The 11928-nt window shown below is 33.5% G+C and overlaps 1 protein-coding gene across 1 annotated transcript; it reads left to right on the top strand.

The window, feature by feature from the left end:
* The first annotated feature begins 5343 nt into the window (after positions 1-5343).
* On the top strand, positions 5344-8927 carry LOC106752769 (patellin-3). Its single transcript, XM_014634529.2, has 4 exons — positions 5344-6610; positions 7020-7144; positions 7249-7384; positions 8214-8927. The coding sequence occupies exons 1-4, from the start codon at positions 5435-5437 to the stop codon at positions 8469-8471; spliced, it is 1695 nt and encodes a 564-aa protein (XP_014490015.1). The 5' UTR covers positions 5344-5434; the 3' UTR covers positions 8472-8927.
* Positions 8928-11928: the final 3001 nt, after the last annotated feature.

The following is an 11928-nucleotide window of genomic DNA, read 5'->3' as shown; positions in this document are numbered from 1 at the left end:
AATTTGGGACAGACTTATTCGTCGAGGGATCGAATTTAGGTAATTTAGTAAGTGATGTTAACATTAATGCATAAAGAAGAATTATTACATACATGAGAGGGAACTTGGTGAAATCTAACCCCAACAACATATTCATCTCATATTAATCAACATCCATTCATCTTTGTGCTCCTTTGCTATTGATCAATTGCATTCATATTTAATATTTTGTTTTTTCATTCAAAATGAATGATCTCTTTTTATTTAAGTCTTAATTAATCTTGTTATCACACGACTGTCTAGCGCCGAGAGTCTTCTGGGATACGATACTTGGTCTTATCATTTTATATTACTTGTGCGACTCTGTACACTTGCCGATTCGTCCCAATACTCACTCAAAATTTTATGCAACACCTCATTAGAACTAGCATTGTCTAATGTGATAAAAAAAACCTTCTTATCTATTTCCCAGTCAAGCAACAAAGCAATTTTTTTTTGTGCCAAATCATTACCAGTATGTGGAGGTTCCATTTTACAGAAGACAATAATCTTACTATTCAACTTCTAATCATCATCAACAAAATGAGCAATCAAACTGATAAACCCTTCTTGATTTATAGAAGTCCAATAAACAAATGTTAAACAAATTATACTATGAGATTTACGCATTGCAAGTTTGACCCTCTCTTTGTGTTCATGAAACTTCTTTGAAATATTAGAAACAATTATATTCCTACTTGGAACTTTTACATTCGGATTTAGATGTACAAATAATTCTTTAATCCACTTATATTCAAGAAAATTATATGGAAGCCCATGTTGAATAATAGCCATTGAAATAAGGTCATCTACAACTTTTTGGTCAATTTTTCTATATCTTAATTTCCCAACATGATCAATTATCTTTTTCCCCACATCATTATCTTTTAATTTCTTTAGGTCCAAACACTTTAACAAATGACGCAACATTGATGAGATCCCTATTTTTGATCCACCAGCAACATACTCTACACCATATCCATTGCACTTTGCCTTTTCTTTACCATCTTTAATACCAATTTTCGTAAAATGATCCCAAACTTTTGAAGTACTTATCCTAGGTCTCTTACTTTCTCTATCCAAATCCTTACCCTCATTCTCAATATCCATGGTTAGTGGCAAAGAATTGTTCAAATTATCATTTACAGTTTCAGAATTCATTTAGTCTTAAGACTCAATTACCTAAATAAAAGATACAAACAAATATTACCAAGAGAATGTAGTAAATGTAATAAATAATATCATTATTTGAAGATAGGAATCATAAGAAATAAATTATTTCATCTAAAATGTATGAACCTTGATTGAATATGTATAGTGACATGAAATAATATAAATAGGAAAAAGAACAAAAGATGTGGCAGTAATAGAGTTAAGCCATTTCTTGGAATTGATCTAATGGTAAATGATACTAATGAGATAAACAATATTGCTTAATGAACACAATATGTAGTAAAAGAGAATGCATCAGAAGCCATACACAACTATACTAGATTTACATAAACAAAGAGAATAAATATGTGCAACAAATAAATATTGTGGGAAGAAATAATATGTGGGAAGGAATAAATATTGTCTGCTATCACTAGTTATGTGCAGCAAATATAATCACATATACTAATTATCCAAATATTTATGGACCATGACAGTCAGAAACTTAAACCAAAAAGCATCAGTTTGATTCATGTTTCTGATCTGTTGGCCTTTCATAAGTCATTATCTTTGTTTGCTATAGAACAATCCTCAATCCCAATAGTACAAGCATGCACAGTAATACTATATTATATGCAAAAAGAGGAAATGCCAAACCAACCTGAATGTAGCTGAGCACATCAACTATTGCAACCCTTGATCCTCCTTCTTGTTGTCTCCAAATCCACTTATAAAGATTTTCCTAAAAACAAAACATCTCGTATCGAAAATATAAACGCTTGTTCAAGACCCCAAAAATAAGAGCGAAGCATATACTAGACACATGAATAATTATGCTGCAGTTACAACTCGAAACGTGGAACCAAAAAAAAGTTTTGATTCACAACACGAAAGAAAATATATATAACAATATCTACTTGCAGCTACACAACCAATCAACATACATGAAATATGACATAAACAACACAATGAATATCACTAAAAATGAGGTAAAATAATGGAGTCAAAACAATTCCAACAATCAATAAGAAAACATTAGTTAAAAAAAGAGAACTAGTACTAAACAACATCAACAAAAAAATTAATAGTTTAAACTGTAACACAATTTCCCAACTGTAATAATTTAAACAACATCAACAAAAAAAATTAATAGTTTAAACTGTATCAAAATCAACTCCAACTTGTCGATAATGTATACTCAAATTGTTTAACTAAAATGAACAAACTCTTATATAAGCATGTCAGAACAGGAAAAAAGCCATTCCACATCTTCAAATCCCCCACAATAGCTCTCATAACAGACAAAGAAAAGCACAACAAAAAATAAATTCGCAAACCCCCATTTTTGTCATTATAGGGTTTTCGAAAAAAAGAGAAGTGAAAAAACAAAAATGTCGAGAAAAGAGAAGAATTGGAAGGGTGTTTTACCTGCTCCTTGAAGACTTTCAGTGAAGTGAGAGTGAGAGCACCGTGAAGTGAGAGCAGAGTACCGCGAGAGCGAATCGCGAGAGCAAATGTTTTTTTTTTGGTATAAATGAAGAGAGTATTTTATTTTTTAGGGTTTCATAAATAAAATAATAAATTAAAAAAATAAAATTAGGTAGGTGGGTTGGTGGGCCAACCGGCTCACCATGGGTTTAACCCGGATGAGTCGAGTTTAAATGAGTTGGGTTGAAATCTGACCCGCATAAAAATAATTCCATTTTTACAAACCCAGCCCGACTCGAAGAGTTGTGATCCATTTTGACCGCTCTAATGTTAACCTAATTTCTAAATAACAATTTTTAAAAATTGTTTTTTAATTTAAAATTTAATAAATATTTATTTTACTTTAATAGTTTAATATAATTTAATATATGTTAATATTTTAATATTTTAAAATATATTTTATTTAACTAAAACAAGTAAAAGACATTTAAAAAATAAAAAATTCAAAAAAATAAAAATAACAAAGTTAAAAAAGTGATAAAATGGGTTGTGGATTTGAAAATTTGTTAGAAATGTTAAATTTGCATTTTTTAAATTAAATTTAGAAATTCATTGGGTTTCTTAATGGTATTTGAAAATTTATTGCAGTATTTAATTAGATTTTAAATTTTGGTTATGTTTTTTAATTGGATTTCAAAATTTATTATGTTTGAAATTCTTTAGGTTTCTTAATAAAATTTCAAAATTCCCTGTGTTTTCTAATTAGATTTTAAAATATATTCATATTAAAATTAATTGAGTTCTTTGACCCAATTTCAAAATCTAATTATACTTCCTGCAACCTACTGTTTTTCTTCCTACATCACTTGATAATAGTGAACCTTAAATTACCATATATAATAAAAGTATTACACACTTCTTTCACTCACCTTTGTAACAAACCTCAAATTCCATTTTTTACACTTCCACGCAAACTCTCTTATTTTCTACTTCTATCCTTTCAAAACACTTTCTACACAACATCTCCTCCATTCTTTCTCCATCTTCCTTCAACCCATCACTCACCATGGCACAACCTTCATTCATCAATTTCAATTTCAAACCAACACAAACTCTTCAACACATCCAACACCATCCATTTAAGCATTCTCATACTAACAACTGGCTACAAAGATTCCACTACCAAAATAAGAGTTTATCAAAACAGACAAATTTTCCAAGGAACTGACCCACTTTGGAATTGGACGATGATGGTGAAGATTCTTATGGAAAAGGGGAAAGGAGAAGAAACTATTTGTAGTGTTTAAAAAACAAAATAGGTATTTGAAAATGCATTTGGAAGCATTTATTTTGAAAAGAAAACATTTGTATTTCAAAATGTTTTTGAAAGATATTTCCTAACATGTGCGTTGGAAATTTTGTTATGTTTCAAAATATTTCATCCAAATATAAAATAAATTTCTGAAATATATATTCTTGACAAATATTTCTGAATTTGGAGATATCTTTTACAATAATTTTTTGAATTAAATATTTTGAAAATAATTTTTTAAATACTTTACACGTCATTTAACCTGAAAAATATTAATGATGAAAAAGAAAGTAAGAATTTTTATTAAAATTTTAAAGAAGAATAATTCGGGAATTACAAAGACCCTACACTATGCAAGTGTATTTCCATTTCATTATATATTATTGAATAATGAAAAAAAAAAGAAAAAAAAAAACCATGCAAAAGAACCTATACTATCCAAGTGCATCTCCATTTTTTTTGAAAAAAAAAAGTTGAATAGGAACAAATTTGAACAATTTTACACTATTCTCCAATTATAGACTATATAAGTTTGCTCACTTTACAATTAACTATTTTCAAACTCATACCAATAGTTTCTATGATTAGATGATAACCTAACTGTTTAATATCCCTCAATGCACACTCATTCAACTAACAAATAAATAGCTTCTAACAATGAATCTTATATTTTGTATGTTTTTCTTAGAAACAAATGAATTTAGTAATTCAGGTTTCACAATTTGTTCTCATCTTGGTTGTTTAATGAGTAACATAATTATTTTATGAATACACATGAGAGAACTCTGATTGGATGAAATAAAGTTATCGTTATGAAAAATAAATTTTATTTTAGAGGTGTAAAGTCTAAAAATTGAAAACAAATGCAGACAAGATTTTTTTAAAAGCATAAAACATAAGGGATTGAAAGTCCCAACAAATAACAGCAAGGATGGCGGAACACCATAATATATTCAAAAGGCAAACAATTCCTTAGCCAACTTAAGAGAAAAAATCAATCATCCAACGTTAATGCCATTATTAAACTCATATTTGAAACTAAAAAAGCCATTACTAATCATTGTTAACAAATATTAGTGATCGATGTGGGCCAAACCAAACCTGTTGAACGGCTTGGTTGCAATTGAAAGCAAACGAAGGTACAGCGCATCCAAGGCAAATTCACTGTGGAATCTCATATCAAAGGCCAATAAAACTTCTCAAAATCTCATTTCTTTAAAATTAAATAAATATTCTCACAGAAAACACGAATGCATGCATACCATCAATGGGACCGTTACTTCCCAATTCTAACTGATTGGGCTCTCAGACTTGCAGGTAGGCCCACTCTGTTGGGTACAGAGTGTAATAACACCGTTACATCCGGGCCAGGGCCCACATTCCTAGCTGGCACAGTCTGGTCTCTCTCTATAACTCCCTCTTTCCATTTCCCACTTTCCCCACATCGAATTCTCTCTTTCCTTTCGAATTTTGTTTGTTCAGATCAAAGAAAGTGTCCCTGTTGAGAATTGTGATAGCTTAACCATGGCCGAAGAAGCTTCAAAAACAAGCACAGCTCAAGTGGATACTGTGGCCACCGACGATGAGCGATCTGTGTTTGTAGTAGAAGAAAAAGAAGAAGCATACCCGGAGAAGGAGAACATTCCAGAAACCGAGACAGAGGTTTCCAAAGATAAGATTCCGGAGTCAGGTTCGTTCAAGGAAGAAAGCAACATTGTCTCGGACCTGCCAGAAACAGAGAAGAAGGCACTGCAAGAACTCAAACAACTCATTCAGGAAGCACTCCAAAAACACGAGTTTTCTACGCCTCAGAATAACCACCCTCCCAAAGATGAAAAGCCCGAAGATGCCACCGACAACAAGGAGGAAGAGAAGCCCGCCGAGGAAGAGAAGGAACACGTTGTTCATGCTGCTGCTGATGTCGTTGTTCATGCTGCTGCTGATGTGGCAGAAGCGACAGAAAAAGAATCTGCGGAAGTGAAGGAGACTGAAACTCAAACTGAGGTTGTTGAAGAGAAAACGACTGTTAGCAATGCTGGTTCTGTTGCGGAGGATGGAGCGAAGTCAGTGGAGGCTATCGAGGAGAGCGTTGTGGCTGTGAGTGTCTCTGAGGAGGAAGCCAAGGTGGAAGCTGTTGTAGCTGTGAGTGTCTCTGAGGAGGAAGCCAAGGTGGAAGCTGCTTCGGTTTCACCGGAAGAGGTTTCGATTTGGGGAGTGCCGCTTCTTGCTGATGAGAGGAGCGATGTGATTCTCCTGAAGTTTCTGCGTGCGAGGGATTTCAAGGTGAAGGAGGCGTTTGCGATGATAAAGGGGACGATTCGGTGGAGGAAGGAGTTCCAGATGGAGGAACTGTTGGAGGAGGAGTTGGGGGATGATTTGGAGAAGGCGGTGTACATGCATGGGTTTGACAAGGAGGGTCACCCTGTGTGTTATAACGTCTATGGGGAGTTTCAGAACAAGGAGTTGTACAAGAAGAGTTTCTCTGATGAGGAGAAGAGGCACAGGTTCCTCAGGTGGAGGATTCAGTTCCTGGAGAAGAGTATCAGAAAGCTTGATTTTACCCCTGGTGGTATAAGCACCATTGTTCAAGTCAATGATCTCAAGAACTCTCCCGGACCTGCCAAGTGGGAGCTTAGACAGGCTACCAAACAGGCCCTTCAGTTGCTTCAGGATAACTATCCCGAGTTTGTAGCCAAACAGGTACTGCATGCATGCCCTCTTTAATGGCATTTCATATAAATCTTGTTACTGAGGTCTTTGCAATCTTTATAAGTTTTCAAAAGAGCAAAACTTATACTTCTGGTACAATTCTCTGACTAAAATTATATTTTTATTGGAATCTCTGATTACCCATTTCAAACTTCAATTCTGATTAGAAAATAAGATGGAGAACAACTGAAGTACTACATCCATGGTTTGGCCTCTTTGAAATTGAGACAAATGCTGCCATTGGAGTCATCAATACAGAGACAAAAACAACCCTTTACATTTATCTGAAATCGCATTTTAAACCTTCATTATACGTTATTTGTTTGCCTTCAATTTTAACACATATTGTATTCCAATGTGTGTTATGTTTTCTTCATACTCCTTTGATTCGTTGGTGCAGGTGTTTATCAATGTGCCGTGGTGGTACTTGGCAGTGAACAGGATGATAAGTCCTTTTCTTACTCAGAGAACCAAAAGCAAGTTTGTCTTTGCCGGCCCTTCCAAATCAGCCGAGACTCTTTTGAGGTGAACACAAAAATACATGTTTACTTGATTCGTGTGTTTTCAGTTTGGCTTGCCTTTTGTCCCAATTTGTAGCTTAATTTGTTATTGTTATGTGGATACCTCAGATACATTGCTGCTGAGCAACTTCCGGTGAAGTATGGTGGACTAAGTAAAGATGGGGAATTCGGAATTTCCGATGCTGTCACAGAAATTACAGTGAGACCAGCAGCAAAACATACCGTGGAGTTTCCTGTTTCTGAGGTGCGTTAGGTCTTTACCCTCTGTTTTTTTTGTCGGAATCGATTGATCTGGGGAATCCAATGAATGCAGCATTGGAATTCGGAATCTTTCCTAGGATTCCTCTGTTCTCAAGATTTTAATATCACACCTTTCGTTTTCCTCCTGTTTCATGCTACAGATTTAGACAGACCCATTCCCCGATATGACATGTCTCGGGCAATACACCATAATTAGTAAATAAAGAATAATAAATAAACGTGGGAAGACCATACTCGAACTGGAAACATAAGTGTTCTTATTTTATTTCAGTTCTAAATATAGCTAGGAGCCAAAATCCTTTTCCACTACTAATTAATCTTTTGTTTTCTATCATCTAGGCTAGAAAACAGCACTGTGATGCTGATTAGCTAGGTTACTCATATTGGTTAGCTACTGCAAATTTAGCCCGTTCGAACTCAAAAAAGTCATGTTGAATCTTATAGCATCCAAGAATATGATTTATTAAACTCGAAAAAGACAACGGATAAGTCGAAGATAAGAAAAATAATTATTCTATTCTTTCAATGTGTATCTGATGATGTGTGCATTTAATTTATTTTTGGAGCTGAGTTGAATGGTTAAAGCTCAACGTCTTATAATATTAAAATTCTATTAGTTATAGGATCATAGAATCAATCTAAAACTGAAAAATCTTGTGTAGATGTAGCTCAGACAGTTAGATAAGCGATTGAATCCTACTATATATCTAAGCCATTACTATGACTTGGTGTGAGTAGGTAGAAAATTGTTATTTGCTGAGAAATTTGCCTAATTAGTGCATTGAAATTTTGTTTCACTTGGGATCATGCAGAACTCCCTACTGTCTTGGGAACTAAGAGTAATAGGGTGGGACGTAAGCTATGGTGCAGAGTTTGTGCCAAGTTCGGAGGGAAGCTATACTGTGATCATCCAGAAGGCTAGAAAGGTTGCTTCATCAGAAGAACCGGTGCTTTGCAGCAATTATAAAATTGGTGAACCTGGGAAAGTGGTTCTCACCATTGACAACCAAACCTCAAAGAAGAAGAAACTCTTGTACCGCTTGAAGGTCAAGCCCTCTTCTTCTGACTGAGATCTCATAATTGCTATGTACATCCACAAGGGGGAAGGAGATGAACAGCACCTACATTGATTGCTGGCAATTATGTTCTTGCATTCACTTCTACCACCCAAGATGTTCAAAGATGGACTTTGCTGCTGCTAGAAGAGGAGAGGAGAGTTTAAATTTAATCGTGACCATGTGTTTCATTATATATATTTCTTCTGTGTTTCGTTGATTATTTATTATTATTATTATTATTGGAGGGGGAGCTTCTGATTTTTGAATTCTTATTGATATATCGAGGACATAATTGCTCTATTTCTCTGTATAAATTTCTTGTAAATTTTCAGGGGGCCCTTTTATCTAATGTTGTCTTTGTCTGTACCCAAGCTTAAAATTATGTTTTATCTGTCATGATCCGTGTGTTCACAGCACTGATAGAAAACATCATAAAACTATCTATCATGGGTCCGAAATTGTAGAATATGTCGCGGTGCCTTAATTATTATTTCTTTTTTCAATTTTGATACTCATATATAACTTCTATGATTAATGTGTGTCTTGGGCAGTCGGTTTCACGTCGAACAAGAATATAAGCATTCACTAATTCCAGCAAAAGGGCGATTCAAGCCAATAATATTTTGAAGAAATAGGACAACTAAGATCAACAATAGTTTTAACCTTTAAGATCTGGATCACTGAACTGGTAGTTTTTCTTATGTAATAGTCATTTTTATTCTTCCTTCAAAAGAAAATTCCTGGTGAATATGACGAATCAGAACTTAGCAGTACTATTACAAAGTTAGATGGATTAGAATTGTGTTGATTATATTTGTTTGTGGTCCTTGGTCCCAGTTGTAACATGGTTCTGAAATATTGATTTGAATGCAATATTTCTGGCATAGCAGAAGAGTCTCATGCGTGAATTCAGAAATCTGAAGACATTGGACTTTGATAACACATTTTCAATGTCATAGTGACCCACTTTACTTTTTTGGCACCGAATTTTATCATAAAACCTACTCATTACTCCGTGCTACCTATCTTTCTTCCCTCCCTTTAAATATGCTTTTTCTATACAACCTTTTTCAGTCTTTCAATGCATCAACAACTGGACCTTGCATGATCGAATTCTTTTTTCTTATATTCTCTCAAATTATATTTACAAATATTTATATTATTACAGTTACCTCCTTATGTAAGTTTAATATTTTTAAAGAGTTTATTTTCTTGTAAGTTTTAAAAAAGTAATTAAACTTTCTATTGTTTACCATTGGAGTATTAAATCCATTTTCTGTCCATGGAACCATTAAAGCTATTTGCTGACCTGGTACATTAATCCATTTTATTTGCTTCTAATTTTTCTAGTTTACCATTTATTTTGACAATGGAGTTCTTCACCCTAGAGCATTTTGCATTTTGTTCTCTTATCATATTTATAGCTAAACCGTCTTTCCTTTTCAAATATTTTTCTTAGTGGGTTTATTTTTTATTTTTTATAAGTTCTCTAATCCTATATTTGTTTAAAGTTCACTTGGAAACTTACACAATCAATAAATCCTTAAGTAAAATATTCACTATTAAGATATGATCGTTTAAATAAACCTTATTTTGAAGTTTAACTTAATGTCTAAAATGAAATAGTAAACATTACTCTTTAAGGTACTTAAACAATCTAGAGCGTCTAACACATGCCTAGTAAGCGTTAAACGATATAAAGTTCATAACATAACATATAATCGTGAAAACTATTGATAAAAGAAAGTTAGACTATCTAGAATACACTCTCGCTAAACATTATATCCTTTATGCTTTAAAAGTTACTCAAAACAAACAAGCGTTAAATGTTAGTATTTGTATCAAGCCTAAATGCTTATGTCGTCTAACGCTTAAATACAAGTACGTGCAAGTACTCTTTTGTCTCTTGTGTTGTGTACTCTTTTTCTGTGCAGACTATTAACTTTATTAAAAAGCTTACTCAAAATCAGAACGACATTAAAAGATAGAAGAATATTCAAGGAATGTCTCTTACATGCTTTATGTCTGTTCTTTTTTACATTCTTAGAAGAAAGTAAAAAGATTTGATGTGGAAAGTATTTGTTCAGAAATTTTGCAACCACAACTTCCCACTCAATAAAACTATTTTCTGGAAAAGAGTTCAACCACATCTTAGCATTGCCTCCCAAAGAGAAAGGGAACAAGTTAAGTCTAATAACTTCATCTGGCACGCCATTGATCTTCAATGTATTGCAGATCTCGTTGAACGTTGTCAGATGCTCATATGGATTTTCATGTGACAATCCATTGAATTGATTGCTCTTCACCAATTAAACCAAAACAAGCTTCATCCCCATATTCGTAGCATTAACCCTCTACTTTGCAATACTGTTAAAATGATGAGGGCTAATAACTGTTGCATATTTTGCCAAGGTATGTCTACCATTATGCTCTTCAACCATATCTTTTGTTTCCTAGCCAAATCTTTGAGGTGAAGGCTGTTGAAGAGTCTCCGGAGAAGGAAAAAGTTCTCTGGACGTCTTGTTCCTCCTCCTTCTTCTACTTTTGTCCAAACCTGCAAGAAGAGGTTTAGAAAATTTCGTGCTTGTAGTCCGAATTATACTTTGCATACACTAGAGAACAAAACACTACATAACCCAATTAGCCCAAAAATAAAAAATGATAAAATAAAGTCTAATCGGTTAAGAACACACAAAAGTATAGTTTAAACCACGAGTCCTTGACAACGATGCCAAAAAGTTGTTAAGATCTCGACAAGTGTATCGAATCATATCAAGTAATATAAAATGGTAAGACCAAGTATCGTATCCCAAAAGACTCACGACACTAAACAGTTATTAAATACCTTAACTATTTAAAACTTAAGAATAAATTTAATTTGTTTATAATGAAAAATGCATAAAAAGTAAATATGAATGCAATTTGATCAATTGGGGCAAAACACAAAAGTGAGTGGATGATATTGATAATATGAGATGAGCATGTTGCTGAGGTTTAGATTTCACCATCCTTACTCTCATGCATATAAGAATTCATCATCCTCATTAAATTGTTAACGTTACTCTCTAAATTACTTAAAACCCTATCCCTCGGCGAAGAAAAGGGTAACCAGGCGTCTTGCGACCTTTTGTGGCCTTCTTTTCTGGTGCTTTTTCTATCCTTTCTGGTGCTTTTTCTATCCTTTCTGGGTTCCAACTCCTTGGTACTTTAACTCCTCTTCCAAATCATTCCAATTTCCTACAAAATCAAGGGAATTTAGTGATAAAATCATCAAGTATAACCTCAAATCTCTTATTCACACAATAACAAAAAACAAGAGATTAAGCAAATTTTTAAGTAAAAAAGGGTTCATTTAGTATCAAAATTGAATAACAGATAATTGTGAAATCAACGTTATCACACTGATAACGGTTTAAAACACCGTTATTTGTGATGTGATTTTGATATAAAAAGCACCCTTTTTCACTTA

Source organism: Vigna radiata, unplaced genomic scaffold, assembly GCF_000741045.1.
Source record: "Vigna radiata var. radiata cultivar VC1973A unplaced genomic scaffold, Vradiata_ver6 scaffold_43, whole genome shotgun sequence".
Taxonomy (NCBI): Eukaryota; Viridiplantae; Streptophyta; class Magnoliopsida; order Fabales; family Fabaceae; genus Vigna; species Vigna radiata.
This window is presented reverse-complemented; position numbering and strand designations above follow the sequence as displayed.